The sequence below is a fragment of the Mustela lutreola genome, chromosome 4, assembly GCF_030435805.1.
Source record: "Mustela lutreola isolate mMusLut2 chromosome 4, mMusLut2.pri, whole genome shotgun sequence".
Classification (NCBI taxonomy): Eukaryota; Metazoa; Chordata; class Mammalia; order Carnivora; family Mustelidae; genus Mustela; species Mustela lutreola.
In genome coordinates, this window is record NC_081293.1 from 149,986,938 (window position 1) to 150,012,805 (window position 25,868).

A 25,868-nucleotide genomic window follows, 5' to 3' on the forward strand; every position below is an offset into this window, starting at 1 on the left:
AGTAAAAACTAACTGAAAAAAAGGGGGAAAATGTTGAGAAATATTTAAAATTTGGTCCAGTTCTACTTCCTATCCACCTGGGTAACAGACATAGATATGAAATAATCAGACATAGATATGAAATCCTCTTCTTTTTCTGCTCTGCTTTTTAAGTAGTAAGGAGAGGAGTTAAGGAGAAGTTCAGGTGAACAGAAAATGGGTAAGTAAGGAGAAAAAAAGAAAAATACAATAATTGCCTATACAGTAATGGGCACTTTTTGTTCTCGTGTTTCTGTTTTTTGAAACTAGGAGCTTAACAAATTCTGAATCTTCTGTCACTTTCCTCAAAAGTGTGCTCAAATTGGAAGATAAAAGATTATTTTAATTGGGTTGTAAAGGATGGAGAAGATTTAGATAAGATTTAGATTTCATAAAAAAAAAAAAAAGTTTACAAATTAAAATAAGAAGAAATGAAAAGTCAACTATAGGTTTTTTCAACAAGGAATGATCTAATATAAGATATGCTCTAGAGGGTGCTTGGGTGGCTCAGTCACTTAAGTGTCTGCCTCCCAGTTGGGTCACAATCTCAGAGTCCTGAGATAGAGCCCTGTGTCAGGCTCCCTGCTGAGTGGGATGTCTGCTTCTTTCTCTCCCATTCCCCCTGCTTGTGTCCCCTGTGTCATTGTCTCTCCCTCTGTTAAATAAATAAATAAAATTTTTTAAAAAAGACAATGCTACAGAACTCTTGGTAGTAGTAGCAAACAGACAAGAAAAAAAAAAATACTATGCATCTATTGTGAATATGTGTGTTCATTATTAGTGTACAATATATAATAGCTGTCACTTATTGGATGGTGACAAGGTAGCATATGCTGTGTTAAGTATATACACATAAATATATTATATGTAATATAAATATATAGCTTTATCAGTCAGAAGAATTAATCCCCAAATTGCACAAAGAGTATCCTTAATGGACAAGATTATAAGAAATCTGTTTAGGTGGTCAGGAAGGCAGACTTAGTAGTGAGGAGAGGGGTGGGTTTCACTATAGATACACAGGAACAAATACACTGATCAATAATCCATAGTAGTACATATCTAAGTCCGTCAATTAGAAGACTCACCAGATAAACAAAATCAAGAGACTCCCTTAGAAAATGGGAAAGAATTTAACTTACTAGCTCAGTACAGTTTAATCTTTAAAATTTATATTTCACACCAAAAGGCAAGATAAGCCACCCATTAAACAGAGAAATCAACACTAAAAAAAGAAAATTATTTCCCACAGTTTAGAGGACTTCAGTATACACTAGCAAAGTTTATTTGAAGTACTGGTGGTTATATTCCTTTTAGGAGGGCTGTATATAATGTTTAGTACTAGCAAATTAAAAACTTATTGACTAAAACTCATTCGGTCTAATCCTTGCTTCTCTTTAGCTCTCTTCTTTGAGTGGTTCATACATGCTGTACAGGAGGAAAACAGCTACCAAGCCGGCCATAAGTCTGATTCAGAGAAGCAAAGCTTAGAGCAACCAGATTTTTGTTGAGTAGAATGGATTTGTATGTATGGGCAGAGGGCAGGAAGTGTCCAAGACTGTTTTAATTACTTCCACAATTCATTACAATCTTTAACAAAGTTAAAGAAAGAATGGGATACATTTGTCACTGAATCCAGCTCAAATATTCCATGAAATTTTTCTGGTTGTATTTATGTATCCTTTCCCCTAGACGACCCAGTCAATCATTTTGGCATAGACATCATCAACAACTAAATCCAGCAGCAAACTAAAACAACTGCCACGTGGCCAAAATGCTGGATTAGCCATAAAACAGTGTGGTGACCTGATTCTGCAGAAAAACCTGCACTAGGACTAAAATCATCAGGAAGTTCTTGTTCTTTAACTAACATATCCAATTATAACTTACTTGTCATCACAATTCTATAATCCATTTTCTTTCCATAGATACGGACTAGGCTTTGCTTGATTAAATATAAGTGTTTTCTAATACTTTTCTATTAGTCTTAAAAATGTACAAAATATCTTAATTAGAATACTTGATAAATGACTAAGGAAATCAGAAATTAAGAGAAATGAATAAGTAGATTTTAAGCCACTGAGAATTTAAAAAAGCAAACTAAAAAGATAGGAATGACAAATTTGTTAGAGTTCCTCTTCTATCATCTCCTGTGGTTTAAAAGTTAGAATTACTTAAATAGCTTAAGTCTTTTGAATTATTTAGATCCTTTTCCTCCCTCATTTTCTTACAGATGCTGAACATCAAAATTTCTTTTTTTCAATTTTTCCTTGGCATAGAATTAATCTAATGCCTCTACTAAAAAATTCCTTGGCCAAAATCTTATAGCTAGTTTTTAATCTGTATTTCTTTTGGTTTTAAAACCCCTGCCCCTTCAAAACCCTCAGATTGTTTTTCAGCGTCCACAGTCTCTCATGGTTCATTTCCCCCTCCAATTTCCCTCAACTCCCTTCTCTCCATCTCCCTATGTCCTCCATGTTATTTCTTATGCTCCACAAATAACTGAAACCATATAAAAATTGGTTCTCTCTGCTTGACTTATTTCACTCAGCATAATCTCTTTCAGTCCCGTCATGTTGATACACAAGTTGGGTATTCATCCTTTCTGGTGGAGGCATAATACTCCATAGTGTATATGGACCACATCTTCCTTATCCATTCGTCTGTTGAAGGGCAGCTTGGTTCTTTCCACAGTTTGGCAACCATGGCCATTGCTGCTATAAACATTGGGGTACAGATGGCCCTTTTTCTCATTATATCTGTATCTTTGGGGTAAATACCAAGTAGTGCAATTGCAGTTGATTTGATTTTAAGTATTGCTCTAGATACCCTCCCTCTTATTAACTTTCTAAAGTTGCATCTTCTAAATGAGTTCCCCAAATCTAAATTATTCGAGAAGCCTCTTAATTCCACTTCCCCTTATTTACTTGTATTACTAAAGGCATTTTCTCTGTCTTCTGTTTTGTTTTCTTTTTTTCAAACATAATATATTCATCATAGAAAATTTAAAGAATGACAAAAAAATCACACAGGAAAAAAATTAAAATAAACCATAATTCCACCAAGTAGACATAAGTATTATTAATATTGTCAATGCTGGAATCATTCCATATATACTATCACTAAATAGTAGATATTTAATTTAAATATAAATTTAATTTAATTTAAATCACAATTTTTAAATGTTTGCATAGCATACCTAAGGACTACTGTAATTTATTTAATCAACCTCTTGGTTCATTTTTTTTCTTAACAAGGAGAATTTAAAAACAGTATCTCTTACTTGTTTCTTGGTACCAAATTAGAGCACAATAAAAATAAATAAAAACAAAGTAACAAAACAGAAACAAACCACATGCCAAAAATCAAAAGGTTTTAACAGTTCCATCTTTTTAATTATGCAGTATGATTCTTTTCTGATTAAATATTCCACTGAAATGTAATTCAGTTTTACCCTCTTCATTATGTTTTTTGGAACTGCCATTTATTGGGAGCTTTCTAAATGCTAGGTAGGCTGAGTTTCATATTAACTTCTTGAATGCTTTAAATGATTAAACAAAATAAAAATAATTTAGATATGTAACAAATTCACAATCTTAGATTCATATATTTCAATATTAAAAACATTAGAATTTTTATTTACCTTGAACAAATTTGACACAATGATTGAAGAGAAACACTGGGCATGTAGGTTAAGGCAGCGTTGTAACACAACAAAAGGAATGTTAACACTTCAAACCTAAAAACAAACCAAAAGAATATTTACAAATCTTTAGAATTCTAAGAAGTCAACCATAATTAGGCAGGCATTATGGAAAGATATTATGTTAGAGAACAGACCCATACAATATAACCATATCAATAACAATACAAAACTGAAAAGACAAGACTTCTCAAGTCACAGTCACGTGCAAATTATCTTAAAAATTCAATGCTCCAGATGACATCTGAACCAAAGTATAAAGTAACAAATCACACAAATATGTTTTTCTCTTGTATAAAATGACCAAGTAAAGTGTACATATAGCTCATAAACATTATTTATAAATATGCTGAAATAGTTCTTAAAAAAATCAGTGTGGTAGGTTATGTCTCCACAGTATACCTATTCTGTGCTGTCAGCATCTCCCTTTGGGGGTGAGGTCCACTGTACACAACTTTTGACAAACCATGCTGGGATAATGCACTCTCAGTCAGAGCCATGGACCCAATGCTGGAAGGCTAGAGACATTTGAATAAAGAAGAAAAAGCCATTCTATTGAAAATGTGATAATAAGATTTTATAAACCACTAAGAACGATTGCTATGAACATTATATATCTTAAAAATATTCCAACTGCTCAAAGTTTTAACAATTAATTAAAAACCAAAGCACAAATAAAAATAAAATTAGTTTAACTTAAAAAATTCTACACCAATACTGGGCCATGTATGGAACTGTTGAATCACTATTTTGTACAGACATAATGCTGTATGTAAAGTATACTGGAATTAAAATAAGAACTTAAAAAAGTACTACCCCAGAAATACATAATTGCCACATACAAAAATATTAGATTAGTTTTATCCATCAAAAGGAGAGAAAAATATTTCAAAATGAGTATTTTCAGTAGATCTCTTAAACAATCAGATTTTAAAGTTTTATAATTCTGATTTCTCATTTCACTTTAGGAATAGTAAATACCTTGTCTGGTGTTTTATACTTTTTAAGGTAGTAATAAATTAATCAATTTTGGGGGGCCTCAATAACCAGACCCTAATTTATAGCAATTTCAAATCTTAGAACCAAAAAATTTACCTTGATAAAATGTCACTTACTTCATGATATACAGATGGTTTGGATAAAGATGGAATTGTAAAACTCAGTACTTTGCTATGTCCCTGTTTGTCAACTATTTCCTATAAAAGTGGAAAAAAATATTAAAATATTTATTTCTTATACAAAAGTTTAAAAACTAATTATAAGCTGTTAGTCTTAAAAAAAGACCTGAAATGAAAGCAATTTTAAGGCCAACTAAAATCATAAACTATGATAATCAGTTATCAAATATTTATAAACACCAGGAGTTAACCTTCATAACATAGGATAGCTGAAATAGAGATGCGTAATGTCTTAATAATCACTGGTTATCCTTATGTAAAAAGTTACATTTTCTAAATCAATTAACATAGTTATGAAATATGTCAAGAAAAGGCCCTTAAATTTCTTTTCCTTTTTAAAAAGTAGAAACCCTAAATATCTAGAATGAAAACTATCTGTTAAATCAATGGTATGTAAATCCAGAAACAGTCCAGATTTTATGAAATTATTAGAGGTACATATTAGACTAGATCTCTTCTCCTAAGCTTTCTGTGAAGGCCACTAAAAGACAATTTATAAACAATAAATTTTAAAATTTTAAAAATTTAAAATTCAACATTGATATTTTTAGATCTATCTATAAAAGAACTGAAATGGTCTGATTTTCAGCCTTCAATCAATCCAAAAAGGTATAGTCACATAATTAATTATATGTATGCCTGTATGCCCTTCAACCTCCATTTGAAAAACAAATATTAGCTTGACTACAATGAAAAGTAGTTAATATTATGTATTCACTTTTGCTGAAAAGGTTATATATTTGCTTTTGACAAACATTTGTTAAATACAAACAAATTACATTAAATACAAACCAAATTGTAAACCCCTAGAAGAAGAGCTTCAATACATCCACTGCTATGCACATTTCTGCTGGCTGAGACAGCAAGGTAGCACCAAATCAATTCTGGAAGAAACTGCAGTGTAAATCGAAGCAACTGCTCTTCTCCACTGCGATAGAATTCAAAGAGCTGGTGACAGACAGGTTCTAGCAACTGGAAAAAAGATGAAGTGTTAATTCAAGGATTAGACTGTATTTGAATGACAATGACACAGGAAATAAAAATGGCTTTCCCTGATTGGTAATTACTGAAATATATAAATGTTTTCATTTTTTTGAAAGCAAAACTATTCACTGCTAAGTTATTTAGCAAACTTTTGAAGGTTTACTTCTAGTGGAAGGCCAAACAGTTCAAAATAAATGCATTTGGAAGCACCTGTAAACTTTAAAATAATCTATAACTCTAAAGTGGTATTGTTATTCATACCAGCTTTTTAACTTATTAAAATAGTTAGGTTGTAAGAAGTTTCTTCCCTAATAATCCTAATTTATTTTTCTGATAAAACATGCCAGTATATACATGATTACATACAGGGTTGGAGAAATTGAAATGGGAATCATCAAATTACCCTCCTGAGCTTATAATTAGGCAGCACCCCACAGCAATGTGTGTGGAATAGCTGAATAATTACAGCACCCTAGATCTAGATCTCTATTGAAATCATGATTCATTGTCCCTGGATAATCTAAACATTGCTATCATTTTATCTGACACAATCTGGAGTTATCTATAACTTTTTCCTCTCCCGCCACATGCCAGCATTAACCAGTTAATAGAGGTAACTATATCATAGACAGTTTTTTAAAAACAGAAAGTTAACATAAGATACTCTTATATGTAAGGATTACTTTAAAGCATTTACAATAATCACACACAAGTCATAAATATATGAAGAGATTCACGGGGTACTGATTTTTCAGAAATTTTTCAGGCTGTTTTATTTTCATATAGTTGAATGAACTAGAGTTCATTCACTTCACTAACTTAGGCAATAGATTTAAGTTAATTTACTAAACAAAATCTCTACTTCCAGTAATTGTAATGAACAGAAACTAAGATATGGTAGATGTTCTGATTTCAAATATGCTAAATATGTAAAATATACTGGGTATAATTAAAGTCAGTATTATATATACAAGGTATAGTGGAAATTACACTGCAATAAACATTGTCTAATTAATTTTTCCTATAGAAAAATTATCTAACTACTGACAGTTAAGGCATATTTTTTTCATTCCCAAAATGGTTGTCAGAGGGCATGGCAAGGGTAACAGGAAACTGGACAGCTAGAGGCAAAGTAACCCCATTCATAGATAACAAGAGATGTTTTTAAAGTAGGAATTTGAAATAACTAGGTTGGGGGTAGTAGGAAAAAAGAAAAACTGGCAGGGAAATGTTTGGCTTTCAGAGTAGAGTCTTTAAAATTTCTTTGAGGACCAATGTCAGCAATCTTGTATTGTTGTATAACAGCCCTCATCCTTAAATACCTGGGAAATCTTTGGTTAAAGCAATTTATGTAACCAAACAAAATTTGCAAAATTATGAAATCTTATGTTGAAAATTGATTCAATAGTCTGCATGAAACACAATCAACTTTAATCAAAACACCCTCAAAATATCTTACAGCCAATTTAAAATTGAAAATTAAAAGAGTTTTTGCTTTATGAAAGCAGGACCAAATGAAGACAGCTTCAAAGGGGTGGAGAAAACACCGTTAAAATGAGGTTAGATGAAATTATGCATGTCAAACCAAGAGAGAGATATACCAATATCTGTGCAATGTTTTACAACTTGCAAAGTACTTTCAAAGGACTTGAACCTGTTCAATTCCCACACCACTGTAGGGTTGAATATCATTATCCATACTTTCTACACAAGGAAATTGAGACAAAGGCTATCTACTATGGCCAAAATTATGCAGCTCACAAATGTTAGAACTGGAGCTAACATTTTTTGACTCCATTACAAACATACCTGAAAAATATCAGAAAAGCATAGACAAATACATAAGATGAGAAATACAGCCAGTATTTGACATATCTAACTTGAATATATTTGAGACAAGCAATAGAGCATTAGAACATGCTGTGTTAACTAGTGTTTGGTTTGACTTTTTGTATGTATTTTCTCATGGACGTATTATATTTGGTGGGTACATTTTACAGTATTATTAAGAGAGAATTGTATCTCGAGTATATTTTCAGTATTAAATGGGCTTTTTGTGGATCTAAGAAGAACCTAGTCATCATGTACTTTTTTCCCATTCTAAAATACATTCTGGACTCTAAAGCAAGTAGGTTATAAATAAACTTTTGTAAATCCATTTGTAAGTAAGAAGTCTGCATCCTAAGAGAGATTTCTAATGGTAATAGAAATGTGACATTAAAATGCCTTTGAATGATTAAAGCAGGGATAGAAGTTGAAAAAGAGTTTAGTTTGCATAAATTTACAAGAAAATCTCGCAAATTAATTTTTTTACTTTGAACTATTACTCAGGAGCATAGGTAGGAAAAAGATACAGAAAAGTTGGAAGGACACCACTGTTCAGGTGTCAGTACCCCCTGAATGATCTCTCCTTAGTTTGGGCTCCCTGTGCCTAGAGCACCAAAGAGATTTTATATGGCTCTTTCACAAAACAGCTGGTTTCATAACACAGTTGAGCTCTGCTAGCCTCTAATCATATGGCTGTCTTAAAGTTATAGTCAGTTAAAAGGACTAATCAAGCAAACTGCATTGTACCCATAAACTGTCTATAATTTCTTGAACATACCACACATTTCCTATCTCAGGGTCTTTGCGTTTACTATTTCATCTCCTGGAAAACTCTTGCCCCTAATTTTATGTTTCCCCCCTTGTTCATTCAGAGCTGATTCAACCAATAATACCTCCAGAATCTCAACATGTACTCTCCCTACTCCACTTTATTTTTCTTCATAGTTTTATCACTAACTAACACTGTATTGTTTATTTAGGTATTTGCTTAATGTCTACCTCACCTACCAGAATACAAGTTCTAATCCAAAAGAATTTAGTGTATTTTGTTCACTGCTACATTTCTAAGGGATTTCTGGCATATTATATGGGTTCAATAAATACTTGCTAAATGAAATAAACTGAATAATGAAAAAGTACTCTTAATAAAATCCAAATAACAAATTTGCCAAACTTCAAATAACACCCAAACCATTACCCAAATTTCAAAAATGCCAAAAGACAATGGATGAGATCAACATTTTAAGAATATCTCCAAATTAAAATACAAAATAAAGAGGAAAAGGTGGGTTATGATATTGAGGTAAATTATACTGTTATACTTTAGAAACACTTCTAAGTATATTTTTAAAGATTGAGTTGTGATTTAAGAATACAGAATACACATTATCTTTACCACATGAATCAAGATAAAAACATACAACAAACTTAACATGTAAAACCTCCTAAACTAGCACTTCTAAAAGTGTGGTCCATGGACCAGAGACTATCCACAAATGTTACCAGTGCCCAGCAATGTAAATACAGAAATTGGAAGCATTTAGAAACTTGCAGCAACTTGATATTACAACATTCAAGTAGGTGATCAGCAGACTTACTGAACAGGATATAGTATAGATCAGTTAGGGGTTATCAAATTTGTGTGGTACTTCATATATGATGTGAGTTACATGTTCATCATGTACATTATGTACACATATTGGTCTGTAACAGACTGCAATTTTTTAAAAGGCTTCTTAAAAGTTCTTCACCACAAACACTTTGAGAAATACTGGTCTGAACCATGAGAGCTGTAATCACTCTGAACAAAAGAAATGCTATGAACCTAACTAGTCTATCAGAAATTTACCTTATAAACTATATCCAAAGTAGGCTGGTTAAAACACCATTCATCACAGAATAATTTTTAAGACTTTCAAAATACTAAACAGTAAATTAGAAACAAGATTTAACTTGTTTTTAAAAATAAAGAGCATATCTATACCTATTCTTTTTGGTGAAATAATTCTCAAACATGGAAAACTTTAAAATACCTTCTACCCAAATACTTTAAAATCTAACACCCTTCAAGAAAACAAGCTTCCTACACATACGATAGAAATTGGAAAGCTTTGGGGAGAAGGAAGGGAGGGACAAAATATGATTGCTTTATTCAGTAATTCCAGGTAAAGTTTGGGGCTTGTCAATTTCATCCCCAATCTTTTCTTCAGCTTGCAAAAGTCATGATGTACTTTATAGCATAATCAGAAGCTAGGTTTTTCCAGAATCCTTTCCAAAGCTTTGAGAAGCTTTGAGAGCTTCATCCAAAAGGCACATAGATCTACACAGGACCGGACTAAGGGTATAAGTTATTTTACCAATGAATGATAACATTAGTGGTGTTAGAGCTGCCATGTGATCTACCAAACTAAGGTACCAAAAAACAAAAAAACAAAAAACCAACCAAACAAACAAACAAAAACTACATACCTCATATCCCTCCCCTCTACTCCACTTCTTTCCATTCTCAACAGCTCCCTCCCGGGCTATTGTCCCAGCATCTGCTGCTTTCAATTTTCTATCCTCCAATCTATCCTCCACATAGCCAACTTCCTGAAACAATAATCAGACCAACTCATGCCTTCAGTGCAAAAAAAGTCTAAACTGCTTATGAAGGAATTCAAGACTCACCATGGTTACAGCCTAAACTAATCCTTCCAGCTTCAGTACCAGTCTTACTCTCTTGTTATCTATTGCATTATCCTATTCGCTTTTTTTCTAAGTACCATGCCATTTACTTTCCACAGTATTTCCAACCCTTTTCTATTTCTACTGTGAATGATGGGGTTTGTAAGCACCAGAATCTGGAGTATCGATCATTTTATCACCTTCAAACTATATTTTCTTTCTAAAAAAAAAGAAAAGAAGATGGGGGTAAGAGAAAAGAAGGACAGAGAAACACCAGCTGGGCCAAACTGCTTGCCATTCCTTAAATATTTTTGCATTTTCTCAGGCCTCCATACACTAACCCAACAGTTTGGAATGTCCTCTCACCTTGCATACTTGGAATTGTGCATATCCATCTAGGCATTGCCTTGAATGTATGTATTTACTTATTTTCTCTCCCTTTCTTCTTTCAGGATAAAGACCATGTGTTACTTATCTTTGACTTTCTATTGCCTAGCATTGAAGCTGGCTCATAATGAGCAAACAAATATTTGTTGAATCAATCAATACATATAATGGCCCTGACTTTCTAGGCTACTTCTAACAAGATGGATAGATAAACAGACACACAAAAAGATAAAGGAAGAGAAGGAACATGTTCAGAGATGGATTTAGAATATGGTAATAATTCTATTTCTTGGCCTAGGAGACGGTACAGTGAAGTTCATTTTATTATAGTTCTTTTTTGTTTACTCTACTATTTTTTTAAATCTATTTTTTATTTTCAGCATAACAGTATTCATTATTTTTGCACCACACCCAGTGCTCCATGCAATCCGTGCCCTCTATAATACCCACCACCTGGTACCCCGACCTCCCACCCCCCGCCCCTTCAAAACCCTCAGATTGTTTTTCAGAGTCCATAGTCTCTCATGGTTCACCTCCCCTTCCAGTTTCCCCCAACTCCCTTCTCCTCTCTATCTCCCCATGTCCTCCATGCTATTTGTTATGCTCCACAAATAAGTGAAACCATACTACTCTACTATTTTTTGAACATATAGTATTCTACTCTTAACCCCCCCCACCACGCCATTTCTCAAATGTAATCAGATAAACAATCCATAATATATACCAAAGTTCTTTAAACATATACTTTTTCTTACTCTTTTATATATGTGTTATATTTCACAATAAAAAATTAAAAATCAACCAACTGAATGCTACTAGCACAATAAACTGTAAGAGTACTTACCTCACTTTGTGGCTCCTGGATAACTTTATACAGAGATGAAACTAAAGAACTCTTGTCTTTCAAATTTGTGGCATAATTTGATAAAGATGTTTCTGGAAGTGTCTAAACAAATTTTAAGAAAAAAAGATTTTATTTTAATGAAATATCCAGAATAAGGAAACTCAAAAAAAGAAAGTAGATTAATTGTTGCCAGAGACTGAGGGAGAGGAGGAATTGTGGGTGACTAATAGGCATAGAGATTTTTTTTGGTGTGATGGAATTAGATGCTGGTGTTATTTGCACAACATTGTAACTATACCAAAAACCACTATATTTTCCCTCTGAAACAATGGATTTTATGTCATGTGAATTATACCTCAACAAAAATATAATTAATTTTCTTATCATGAACAGGGATATAAATTAACATTAACATTTCATCTTTGATCACAGTCTCAGGTTAGAAGTAGGATACAAAACATGTGTAAAGCCAGAGATACATTTTTGGTAGCATTATAGAAGTTACAAATCTCTTGGGGCGCCTGGGTGGCTCAGTGAGTTGAGCCGCTGCCTTCGGCTCAGGTCATGATCTCAGGGTCCTGGAATCGAGTCCCGCGTCGGGCTCTCTGCTCAGCAGGGAGCCTGCTTCCTCCTCTCTCTCTCTGCCTGCCTCTCTGCCTACTTGTGATCTCTCTCTGTCAAATAAATAAATAAAATCTTTAAAAAAAAAAAAAAGAAGTTACAAATCTCACTAGTGTATTGACCCTATTTCTTAATAAACATGTTGTATAAGGATTGAATAATGTTTCAAACCTTAAGGCCACAGACCATCTATCAAAGTAACTCCTGAGTTACATATAGTGACTATTAAGTTAGGAATTGGGGGCAAATTTGTAGACTTCTCAGAATTGGAGAAAAAGATAGCCACACTACCAGCAAACTAATTTTCCTAATGCCACTTAAAATATGGACAACTAATTACAGCTTGCCGGTACCATTCATTCAGAAAAGACACCACGACCAGAAAGGAATGGGAAGAGATAATACTCCAGTCAGATAGTTTTGGGTATAAGGAGTAGGGAAATCTGAAAACAAAACAAAACAAACAAAACAAAACACTTCATCATAACAAATGACAAAAACCTACCTTTCTAGAGTATATCCCTTCCTTAATATCTGTCTCCAAGTCATTATTTTTTCTCATGCAAATTACTTCAATCAATCAACAAATATTAACCCTGCAGTAGATATAATGTCTCAAGATATTGCTAAGAGTCATTCCAAGATACACACTATTTCTTACATGTCCCATCTCCTAGTATTTTGTAATTTAAAACAGTTATGGTTAATGTATATAGGTGTACGTGTGCATAAACAGACTCAGAAAATTCAACAGCATATGTTTATACTAAGGATATATGATTCATTCTTATTTTACCATGAGCTCCTTAAAGGCAAGAACTATTTTATAATATCTCCATCTATGGCACTCAGAATAAGCCCTCATACTCAAACCTTTGCTGAAGGGATTCAATAGAGATGAGCAAAATGAGAAACAAACATTGCCACTGTTTACACTTCAGTAGATTCTTTAAAAATATGTCACATTTCATTTTAAGATATATAACTGAATAGATTCTTTTTTTAAGTCAATAAGATATTTTGTTTACCAGAATGGTAAGTAAATGTGAACTATCTGGAAACCTTCCACCATTCTCCAGAGTAAAAAAAAAGTTTCACTGCAAATGCTTACATAAAGAGGAGATTAGAGCATTCTTCAATATTTCAAAAGCATGTCACAAAAGATCTCCAGGCAACATTTCATTTCCGTTATTTGATCAAGAGTAACCTAATACTAGGGGAATTTATATAAAAGGGAATAACGGCCAAATAAACAACAGATTTTTAACTCCCTAAATGGAAATAAACCTGAGTTATATATATGAAATATGTGTGTGTGTGTGTCTAAATATAAAATTTAAAACTTAGTGAACTGAAATAGAAAGATTATTATAATATTACATATACTATCTAGGCTAAAACTGTAACATTCATTAAAAATGTGAATTACAGGGGTGCCTGGATGGCTAAGTTGGTTAAGCATCTGCCTTCAGCTCAGGTAATGATCCCAGGGTCCTGAGATGGAGCCCCATGCTGGGCTCCCTGCTCAGCGGGAAGCCTCCTTCAATCTTTCCTCTCACTATCTGTCACTATTTCCGTCTGTCTCTCTCTCACACATAAATAAATAAAATCTTTTTAAAAATGTGAATTACAATTTTCAGTTTATGTACCAATCAACCCTCATGAGGTAAAATATTTTCTGTGAAACAGCTGAAGGCAAAAGAATAGCTCTTCTCTGACAAACCCCAGAAAATACCCTAGGCCTAGGACACTATGCTGCTAAATATGAGGAAGGGTCTTTTAAAAATTAGTGCATAATTCTGTCATTATTTTATTCTGTAAATGTGGAAAAGCCGTTTAAAGAAGAAGAAAATATAATTGCTGCGTTTATGAACAGTGCTTTGAAAAACTTAAGATCTGACAGGGCCCAATGGATTTAAATACTATTACAGCAAACCTTTATATTTTCTTGCACTGTACTAGTTCAAAGGTACCGGCCTTCTTAAAGATTATTTATTTATTTATTTATTTGACAGACAAAGATCACAAGTAAGCAGAGAGGCAGACAGAGACAGAGGAGGAAGCAGGCTCCCCGCTGAACAGAGAGCCTGATGCGGGGTCAATCCCAGGACCCTGGGATCATGACCTGAGCCGAAAGCAGAGGCTTTAACCCACTGAGCCACCCAGGCACCCCTGTACTGGTCTTCTTAAATACCACCTAAGCTTGCTCACTTTTCAGAAGACAGAACTGGAGACAAAAAATAAATAAATAAAATAAAGTAATGGGAAATTAGTCTTGGCAAAATTTGAAGAAGACAGATGCTTCATACTAAAGTATCATTTAGCAGATGGTTTTTTAAAACTGTAAGGAGGTGATATGGGTTGGGTGGAAGAGAATTAATGAAGACAGACGGTGGAGAGCCAATAAATAAAACAACTCGATTCAACATTATACATAGATTAGATTTTAAGATTCAGTGATTACCAGAAAATTGAAAAAATTAGGAGTCTAGAAATCTGCTAGATAAATCTACACATAACATTAAGAAAAACACAATACAATCTGAAAGATAATACTTTACAAATACATCTTTAAAAAGATAGACTCTGAGGGGAGCCTGGGTGGCCCAGTTGGTTAAGCAGCCAGCTCTTGGTTTCAGGTCATGTCATGATCTCAGGGTCCTGGGATTAAGTCCCTCTTTCAGCCCTGCACTCTACTGAAGTTGGCTTGAGAGGTTCTCTCTCTCCCTCTTCCTCTCTCCACCACTCCCCCCATTCATGCATGTGGGTGTACTCTTTCTCTCTCTCTCTCAAATGAATAAATAAATAAAATCTAGGGGCACTTGGGTGAGTTGAGCAACCAACTCTTGGTTTTCGACTCCGGTCATGATCTCAGGGTCCTACAGTCTAGCTCTCAAGGGCTCCCTGTTCAGCCAGATTCTGCTTCTCTCTTTTCCCCCTCTGCCCCTCTCCCAACTTGTGCTCACTCTGTCTCTAACATAAATAAATCCTGAAAAAAATCTTGAAAAAAAAAAGAAACTGAACTATTAATGAAATACTAAAATAATGAAGTCTCAAGTCTAATCACTTTGTTGGTATACAAAGAGAATATTTAATGAGGGCCCATAGCTAGAGTAGGTATGAGTAGTTTTTCCAAAGGCAAAAAAAGAAAAAAAAAATTGCACAAAACAAATTGTGTTGTCCTTGTGCATTTGTGAGCATGGGGAATATAGGGCTGGAAGTTCAGACTGTGACCATAGAACAATGTAGAACTAAAATCATCTTCACAGACCGCCCACTTCACTCTTTCTGATGAGGATATTGAAACATAAAAAGTTAATGTGATTTTTCCAACATCATAAAACCATCTAGCAGAATAATAATGATTACATCAAAAGGTTTCTGAGTACCTATGTGTTTGGACTACTTCATCAATCTGATGATCTTATAGCTTTAATAGTATCATGGTTATCAAATTAAATAACCAAACAGAGGTTTCTCCACTCTTCTCTCCCTCAATCTTTCTCTCTCTCTCTATTATGTGTATATGTGTGTGTGTATATATATCCAAACTTCCTTTCTTAAATATTTTAACCAAAACTTGTAACTAACATCACAAATCATCTCAAAAGACAAGACACTCTAATTTAAAAAGTACTTAAAATATGTTTTCAACACTTCTCTACTTTTTATTACCTTTAATATACTGCTGATTTTGCCTGATAAGCTTAATCTCTTTATCAAACATAAACAGAGCTGAATTCAATACATATTAACAGAATTCAGAATACACTCAAAATAATTTTCAGGAACACTTACCAAATTAAACAAGGAATAGAAAGTATCTTCTCTTTAGCTACAATGTAAATTTAAAAGATTCATTATATTAAATTGATTGGAAATTGGCTAAATTTAGGGGTGTCTGTGTGGCTTGGTCAGATAAGCGTCTGCCTTTGGCTCAGGTCATGATCCCAGTGTCCTGGCATCAAGCCCTGGGATGGGTTTCCTGCTCATCAGGAAGCCTGCTCTTCCCTCTCCTTTTTCCCCTCCCTTCAGCTCATGCTCTCTCTGTAAAATAAATAAATAAGATCTCTAAAAAAGAAAGAAAGAAAAGAAAATTGGGTAAATTTAATCTTGGGGGAGCCAGAGGAAAATTATTTTTTTAATTCACGGGGCCCAGGATTTTACTCCCCTTCTTCCAATGGAAAAGTTTCCTTATCCTTGAATTAAACTCATAAAAATTTTGATAAAATAGTGCTACCCACATAATATATGTTATATTGCTAAAATATTATTCAGATAATACTTTATTCACATTCTAGTTTCTTTTAGTGGAAGACCGTATTTAGAATACAAGATCTGGGTGCATGGTGTACTCATTACTACCAGGGTGTCATTGTTTCTTGGCCCTCCCAGTGAATAAAGCTGGGAAATACATGGATGCCTTTATGTACAGTTTTACATGTATAAATTTATCATATACATATTTAGATCCATGAGTTCATACTGATTCTTTCAATTCTAAGCTAACACCTTAGCATTCTTTCTTCAATTTCCTCATTCCATGTTTCTAATTCTTTTCTCAGACATAGAGAAACTAACTCCCATTATCATCCTCCATGTATTTACTTATTTACTCAAAGTAACCAACCTACCAATGTAACCAGTCTGGCTGAGTCTTCTGCATGTCACCTCTGCAACCCTCTGCCCCAACTACCCACTTCCTCAAACACTAGGCATGCTGTTGCCCATACTACTTACTGCACTGCCCCCTTACCCTTCACTGCTACACTTGCTAGAGTGCTACATATCCAAGCTAGGAGAGCAAGGGAATAAACAGGAAGGTAAGGGGATCAGTCATGATTTTCGATTATTTGCCTTAATAGTTGACCCTTCCCCCATCCTTAACATGCCCCCTTTCCACAACTCCCATACTAAAAAACAGCTAATGGGCTGGTTATATTTGTTTTTGCAAATTTCACTTCACTATTAAACATAAGAATGCCCTAGAAGTAGTACTCAACTCTTTTTTTTTTTTTTTTTTTTTTTTTGTCAGAGAGAGAGAGAGTGTGAACACAGGCAGACAGAATGGCAGGCAGAGGCAGAGGGAGAAGCAGACTCCCTGCCGAGCAAGGAGCCCGATGTGGGACTCGATCCCATGACGCTGGGATCATGACCTGAGCCGAAGGCAGCTGCTTAACCAACTGAGCCACCCAGGCGTCCTAGTACTCAACTCTTAAACTTGACAATTTCCATCAACCTGTCAAAAAAATCATCATGCGGTATCTGGGTGGCTCAATCAGTTAAGCATCAGCTTTTGGCTCAGATCATGATTCCAGGGTCCTAGGATCAAGCCACATGTCTGGCTCCTTGCTCAGTGGGGAGTCTGCTTCTCCCTCTGCTCCTCTCCCCTTTTGTGCTCTCTCTCTCTCAAATAAATAAATATATATTTTTTAAATCATGATATAATGAACCATGTTAAACACTCCAGAAGCAAAAAAAAGACTTCAAAACAACTCAAACACTTAGAAAAACAACATATGCAGAATGTTTAATCAAATTATTAAAATATGTAGAAGGCACTATACAGTGCACTTTTATAAGATTCTACATCACTTATGATGACTTAGGGGATCTGTAGAAGGATACTCAACTCATGACTATAATAACTGACAAAGTGAAAATATGCCCAGGCATTTGTCAGGATGAGATAATAATGACTGATAAGGCAAGCTGCAAAATTAACAGGAAACATTGCTTCTCTCAAGGACACACTACAGCTTAAGTTTCATAACAACCTCTCTTTTTGAGTGATTAACTATATTCTTATTCACTGAGAAGGCTTGTTATCTAAAATCACAGATATCAAAACCGTGGCTGTATAAACATGAATCAGTAAGAATGAAACGTCCCACTTTTGCCTGGAGGATCTAAGTCACCTTGACACAGAGAAGCAGGTTTGATTTTCAACCAAGGTACAGAGCCAGAGCTTCAGATAAGGGGTTTCTGAGCATAACATTCCACATAGATTTAATTTTGTAGTTTCCAAGACAACATGACCCTGGGTCCACTTTGAAGTCCACACCAGATTTTGACTCCATTACATACAGCTCTGCTTTGTTTTGATCAAGCCCATAAAAATATTGCTTCATTTAAGTTTCATCTAAACTTCACCTTTCCTCCAAATACCATGATTTTGTCTTTTCTTCTGTTTGGTGAAATGCTCATATAGTGCCTGTTGTAGTCTCCCTCTTTGAAACAAGCCAGTAGGTCTGACTTTTTCAAAGTCATGCTATACATTTGTCCTTGAAAGTCATGGACTGATTAGGCTGGACAAAAAAGTGACAGTTACAGCCCAAACCCTTCATTCCTATGGTTTAGGATCATGAAGTTCACATAATTATGTGTAACAAGATCTAAAGGACAAGGAGAAGGTAATTTACTGGTTAAAGAATATAATTTGAGGGGTTCCTGGGTGGTTCAGTTGGTTAAGGGTTCAACTCTTGATATTGGCTGTCATGATCTCAGGGTTGTGAAACAGAGCTCCCTATTAGGCTCTGCACTGGATGTGGAGCCTGCTTAAGGTTCTCTTTCTCTCTCTCCTTCCCTTTCCCTCTGCACCACACACCAGCAAAAAACAAACAACCAAACAAAAAACAAAAACAAAAAAAAACCCCACAATTTTAGCTATTATACAGAAAACTTTTTAAGAAAAGAAAACAAAAGTTAGCCACCTAAAGAAGGATCCATTGGTAGAAAGGTGGGTAAATATCTTCCCATCTTCTCCCCGTTGTTGATCATACCCATTCCTGTTCCCCTCCAAATTGGGAGAAACATTTTAACACTGAATCTTTGATGGTTGGAGGGGGTAACATTAACATTCAGAAACTTTAACCATTCTTTGTGAGGTTGCTATGAAAAGGAGAAAACAAACTCTTTTAACCACTTGGGAGAAAAAGGAATTTATTTCCTGGAAAGAATTACTATGTGTAAAAATTCCTTATTAAGATTTGTTGGAACATATTTCTGCTTCCATAGATACTTAGACTTTCAGTCATAAAAAATAAAAATTATAAAAAGTAAAATAAAAATTTTTTTTAGATTTTATTTATTTATTTGACAGAGAGAGATTACAAGTAGACAAAGAGGCAGGCAGAGAGAGAGAGAGAGAGAGAGAGAGGGAAGCAGGCTCCCCGCTGAGCAGAGAGCCCGATATGGGACTCGATCCCAGGACCCTGAGATCATGACCTGAGCCGAAGGCAGCGGCTTAACCCACTGAGCCACCCAGGCGCCCCAGTAAAATAAAATTTTAAAAACAGCCACTGGGATTTAAATCCCAAACAAAACTTCTTTGGAATATAATTATTATACTGAAACAGTAAATATTACCTTAAACTCTGACAACCATTCCTCCACAGCCCCTTTCTCTGAAGTGAACATCTTTCCACATCTGTTCTAGACCTTCAACCTGAAAGTTAACATAAAAAAATGTTAAAATTTTGAACATATGTTAAAGTCAGATTACTATGAATAGAACTAGTCCTATAAAATTTAGTTACTTCTTATTTGTGAAATTAAAGCAGTTTAAAACATAAATTACTAGGCTCATTTCAAAACAGTGTGCATAAACAAGCATTCAAACACAAGAATTTTAATAAAAGTATAAATAACATAAGGAAATTGGTTCTGCAGTTTTCGTTCAGCTTTTAGGAACGCCAGCTGCAAAACATACTAAACACTTTCCCTTGTTTCAATGAAATAACTCCAAAATATCATGCATCTTCAGAAAATATTTTAAAATTGTAAAAATATAAAAAGACATGCTGCAAAATTGACTTTATAGGAAGCATTTAAATAATTCCATTTGCTTATATTTTGATTCTTTATAATTTCTTTAGACAAGCCACTTGGTTCCCTGAAAGCTTAATAATCATAAAATAAGAATAAAAGTGATAATATTCAAGATAATAATCATATTCAACAATAGCTATTCAGAACAGTGGGATTTAGCTAGGTAAAAATGAGGAGAAAAGGAAGCTAAAGAAAATGCAAAACAAACTTATCTCAAGCAAAACTTCTGTGAAAGTACAAAGTAGTTTTCTTCACCCATCTGTATGAGAGTAGACCTAAAAACTGTTTCTTGAAGGAAAACCTTAGCTCTATCTGAATTTCCTAACCTCCTAACTCAAGCACAAATCCTTCATTAGGCTTCTTAATTTTCATCAGCCTTATAATGTAGTAGAAAGAGAGGCATAATTGCCAGAAACAGAATCCTGATTCTATTACTTATTTGTAGTACAACGTTGGGCAACTTTTTTACCTTACTTTTTTCATCTGTGAAATACAGATAGCCACAGCACCTACTTTCAAGGGGTTATTGTTAGGATTAAATTAAAAAGTGCAAATAAAAGCACTTATTTATGTGCCTGGCAATAAAGTTTTAATACTATGCAATATATTTTTTTAAGATTTTATTTATTTATTTGACAGACAAAGATCACAAGTAGGCAGAGACAGGCAGAGAGAGACAGAGAAGCAGGCGCCCTGCTGAGCAGAGAGCTGGACTCAGATAGTCAGTCCTGACAACCTGAGCCAAAGGCAGAGGCTTTAACCCACTGAGCCACCTAGGCACCCAATACTATGCAATATTATTATTGAGGAATATCAACTCACATAGCCTCTGCTCAGCTGTCTACCAAAGCATACAGACACGCCTTAATAAACAACATAGGTTCTTGCCTAAGAATATAAAAAGTTTCTATTGTCTAATTCCCATTAAAAACATGGTTAAAAAAATAGAGAAAAAAACAAAACCATAGTTAAGAAAAATATGTGTACACATATACATACACAATGTGTATACATACACATTCATTCATTCATTAGGAATTGAGAGATATGCATGTTATTTTTTTAGAGCAAAAATAGCCCATTTATTTTTTAATCCAAATTTTATCCTCGGGACAAGTCAGACTATCAAAAAATACATGTATGTACCATACTACTGATTTTATAGAACTATCCACTCGAATAAACTGGGCTTTGGAATTATGTCCCAAATGTTACCAAAAATCCTGCTAGATCACGTTACCACCTTTAAAATGCAAAAGAATAGAAAATCCACATCTTCAGTTTTCCCTACCAGGAAAAACTCTCCTTTAGAGTAACTGGTTTGCTTTTACATATGGATACTGTGATTCTCATAACAGATTCTCTTTACTTTGATTATAATAAAGTGGGAGTCACAGTTTCTGCCCTAATTCTGTACACAAAAAAAGCAGGCCTGAGTTAATCCTTTTTCTTGTTTCATATTATACTCCTACTCTTATTTTCTTTCCGCCTGGATCTACTTTTTAAAAAAAATTTTATTTATTTGAGAGAGCGCATGAGTTGGTGGGGGCAGAGTTGATAAGTAGAAACAGAGGGAGAGGGACAAACAGACTCCCAGGTTAAGCGGAGTCTTATGCAGGGCTTGATCCCAGTATCTTGAGATCATGACCTGAGCCAGTCAGGCACTTAACCAACTAAGCCATCCACCAGGTAGATCCTGCCCCTGGATATACTTACTTTTCTCTTGTTATATTAATATTTATTTGTGAAGCAAAATGAAGCAAAGTAAATATAAATGCAAATAAGGGTTTTAAAATATTTATCCAATGTTTATCTAGTAGGGCAGAAAATTATCACAAATAAAACCATGCTACATCAAATTACAGAAAATTGGGGGAGATAAAATTTTTACAAAAATTCAAAATAACTCCCTAGTTAAAATTGAGACTAATTTTTAGAAAGTTAAAAGTAATCAAGAGGGGGGCGCCTGGGTGGCTCAGTGGGTTAAAGCCTCTGCCTTCGGCTCAGGTCATGATCCCAGGGTCCTGGGATCGAGCCCTGCATCGGGCTCTCTGCTCAGCAGGGAGCCTGCTTCCCTTCCTCTCTCTCTGCCTGCCTCTCTGCCTACTTGTGATCTCTGTCTGTCAAATAAGTAAATAAAAAAAAAAATCATACAGAAACATGAACATATGTTTTCTGGAAGATGTGCTTAAGAATTTCCATAGCAGCAGGTTTTGTAAATAGTTAAAAGTAGAAGCAAACCAATATTCATCAAGAGTAGAATAGATAAATTATGGTACACCGTATGTGGAGTTCTACACAACAATGATAATAATAAGATATATAATTATATATAATTATGTGTATATATATTATATCAAAATATAATTATATTAATATCATAAGATTGGGGAAAAGGAGGCAGAAAAATATTTTTCCTATATTACATTTGAATACACTTCAATAACAAGCAAAACTAATCAATTGTGTTAAAAGCTAGGATAACGGGGGCGCCTGGGTGGCTCAGTGGGTTAAGCCACTGCCTTTGGCTCGGGTCATGATCTCGGGGTCCTGGGATCAAGTCCCGCATCAGACTCTCTGCTCAGCAGGGAGCCTACTTCCTCCTCTCTCTCTCTCTCTGCCTACTTGTGATCTCTCTGTCAAATAAATGAATAAAATCTTTAAAAAAAAAAAAAAAGCTAGGATAACAGCTGCCCTTGAGGGAGTTACTTTTTGGGTTCTAGTAATGTTATGCTTCTTGATGTAGGGGCTGGTTACACAGGTATGTTCATTTGGTGGAAATTCACCAAACTCCACACCGATTCGTGCATTTTTCTGTGTGTATATTATACAATAGTAACAGCCCCAGGCCTCTTATCTTCCACTTGACAGAGATCATATGGGAGCCCTCAGTTGCACAGCTGAGTTAGTCTGAATACTCACTTGTCCAGCATGCATTCAAGCTCAAGTAAAATTGTCCCTGCCCATACCTCTTTACCTTCTTCCACAGAGCTAAAAAAGAGAGGCTTAAAACTACCTCCCTACTCTTGAAACATTCACAGTCTTACCACAACTCTCTGCTTCAGGTCTAACAAGACCAGTCATCATTTCCTTCATCCCCGTTCCCTGTTTATGTTGGACACCACTACAGCTCCCAGGTTACACTCAGCCCTCACACACTAATCTACATAACTCTTGCACATCTGTTTTACCCTCCTCTCCTATCCCATTCAAATTCTGGAAGGAGGTTTTTTTCACTGTGCCTTCTGAAACTGAAAATCTGTTAGCAGTAAAATCCTCTGTGTCCTCAACAATTCTCTGAATGTTTTTCTTTCTTCTTTCTTTCTTCTTATTCTAATATGAAACCCAGTCCTTCTCTGAAGACAGTTTTCCCTGTGAACTTCTCAGAGTGACTGCTTTTCCTCAGGTAGCCCCAGAAGAAACCACTAAGCCTGGAGGTAAAGTAACTGTCCTCCTTCTTTCTCCTTATTATCATTTTCAAATCATTCTTCCTCTCTCTTTTCAAACCATCCACCCAAAGTTGCTTTGAACTCATGTAGCTGCATCTATCAGTCAAATCCCCTTCACCTCCCCTTCATTTCTTTTTTTTTTTTTTTAAGATTTTATTTATTTGTCAGAGAGAGCGAGCGAGAGCGAGCACAGGCAGACAGAGTGGAAGGCAGAGTCAGAGGGAGAAGCAGGCTCCCTGCAGAGCAAGGAGCCCGATGTGGGACTCGATCCCAGGACGCTGGGATCATGACCCGAGCCGAAGGCAGCTGCTTAACCAACTGAGCCACCCAGGCGTCCCTCCCCTTCATTTCTAAATGACTTTAACTCTGGCTCACTGTCTGTCTTTCAAACTACTCCTATTTAAATTCTTGGTGATTGGGGTGCCTGGGTGGCACAGCTGGTTAAGCACCCAACTCCTGTTTTGGCTGGGGTTATGATCTCAGGGTCATGAGATCCAGCCCTAAGTCGGGCTCTACGCTCAGTGAGGAGTCTGCTTGAGTTTCTCTCTCCTTCTCCCTCTGCCCCTCCTACTTGTGCTCTCTTCCTTTCTCTCTGACAGATAGATAGATAGATAGAAATTGGAATTCTTGTTGGTTATTTTCTCACACCCTGAACTCTTAATTCCTAAAAATCTCTTCCAACCACATTGTCTTCTTCCCTGCCTCAGCTATTCAATCCTATGATCATGACCTATACCAGCTATTCTCAAACACTTGGTCAAGGCCATTTTACACTTTAAGATATTAAACCAACCTGAAAGAATAGCCAATGGCCAAAGCTGGAATAACTTGAGCAACATAACAAATAACATAGAACTGAATTATTACCCACAGTATAAAATAAACATACATGAGTCCACAATGAAATAATAAACAAAAGTTAGAGAGCAAGAGACAAGTCCTCCTCTCAGAAGAATTCCAAAAGATATATCCAGGAAGGGTTTAGTCCCTGTCTTCCTACTGACAATGGATTGGACATAGTGATTTGTTTCCAAAGAGTAGAGTATCAAAAGGGGGAAATAGTAACTTTATAGTGGAGAAATATGGCAAACACTGACTTGATCAAGATTCACCTCACCTGAGATGTCATGTGAGTATTATGTACCCCTGATATGATGAGAAGGGCACTTTACCCCTGTGGTATTCTTTCAAAAAACCTATAAACCAAGTATAATAATGAGAAAACATTAGAGAAACATTTGAAGGATGTTCTACGAAAATATCTGATACGTATTCCTCAAAAGTAACAAGGTCCTAAACAACAAACAAACAAAAACAGAAAAAGACTGTGAGACTAAGGTGACATGAAAACAACTGAATACAATAGGGTAACCTGGATTAGATCCTAGAAGTAAAAAGACAGTAATGAAAAAACTAGTGAGATCCTAATAAAGTCTGGAATTTAGTCAAGAGCAATGTAATTAGTAATGACAAATGCACATTCTTTGAATGACATTAAGAGCAACTGAACTGGGGTGTGAGATATATGGGACTACTCCATACTATGTTTGCAACTTTTCTATAAATCTAAAGTTGTTCATAAAGTTATTTTTTAAAAATTATTGAGGCTCTGAAACAGCTTTTTATTTATGTAGGTTAATATCTATTGGTATTTACAACATTCAAAAATAAAACAGAAATTTTTAAAACAAAAGAACTTATAAACATATATCCCATTAGTCATCCCTTACCATGTAGCCTTTGGAAAGCACTACTGTATACCCATTAATAGGAGTGAGAAGACAAATAAAAGTCCTACTGTTATGAAAATAATTTTAAGCTTATAGACTACACGAAAGGATTTTAGGGACCCCCAAAAGATCCCCAAATGATACTTTGAGAAACCACTGTCTTCCCCCCACTGACCTCTGACCTTCCCTATCTTTTCAATACATCCTTTTATGCACTCAGACCCCAAAAACTTTTGACCATACCAGGATATAATGTCACTTCCCAATATTCTCCTTTCTCTCCTTGCCCATTTCAAATTCTTTAGTTAATTCTAATCACCATTTTGAATGTACTCCTTCAACTACTTTGCCCTTAATTGTTTTATTCCCTTGGCAAAAATACAACTCTGGTGAAATGCAACTCTCCACATGGTCCATGTCAGCAACCATACAGCTGAACAAGGTGAAAAAAACAACTAAAACAACACTTAAAAAGTTATGACTAAGAACCTTAAGTATACCCTTAATGTTGCCTGGCAATCATGCAGTTCCCTATAGTCTGTTCACTTTCCCAGTCTCCTACTTAATTGTTTCATACATTCTTCCAGATACTCAAAACTCTAAAACCTTCTTCCCATTGTTACTCGCAGA

The 25,868-nt window shown here is 35.0% G+C and overlaps 1 protein-coding gene across 8 annotated transcripts in view; it reads right to left on the reverse strand.

Annotated features, from left to right (window-relative positions):
- The window catches only part of HYCC1 (hyccin PI4KA lipid kinase complex subunit 1), a 135,155-nt gene that overhangs the window by 66,892 nt on the left and 42,395 nt on the right, over positions 1 to 25,868 (reverse strand). For 7 of the 8 annotated variants that reach the window (XR_009352872.1, XM_059171343.1, XM_059171337.1 and 4 more), the window contains 6 exons: positions 19,598 to 19,676; positions 11,609 to 11,710; positions 5,692 to 5,871; positions 4,837 to 4,917; positions 4,124 to 4,239; positions 3,662 to 3,757 (listed from right to left, as the gene is read on the reverse strand). Coding sequence is in view for 7 of the 8 variants with exons in the window: in XM_059171343.1 (XP_059027326.1) it covers positions 3,662 to 3,757; positions 4,124 to 4,239; positions 4,837 to 4,917; positions 5,692 to 5,871; positions 11,609 to 11,710; positions 19,598 to 19,648 (626 nt within the window). In the remaining variant the exon portion in view is untranslated. Of the gene's footprint in view, positions 1 to 3,661; positions 3,758 to 4,123; positions 4,240 to 4,836; positions 4,918 to 5,691; positions 5,872 to 11,608; positions 11,711 to 19,597; positions 19,677 to 24,625; positions 24,705 to 25,868 lie in introns of all 8 variants that reach the window. The other variant, XM_059171340.1, reaches the window with a different exon arrangement.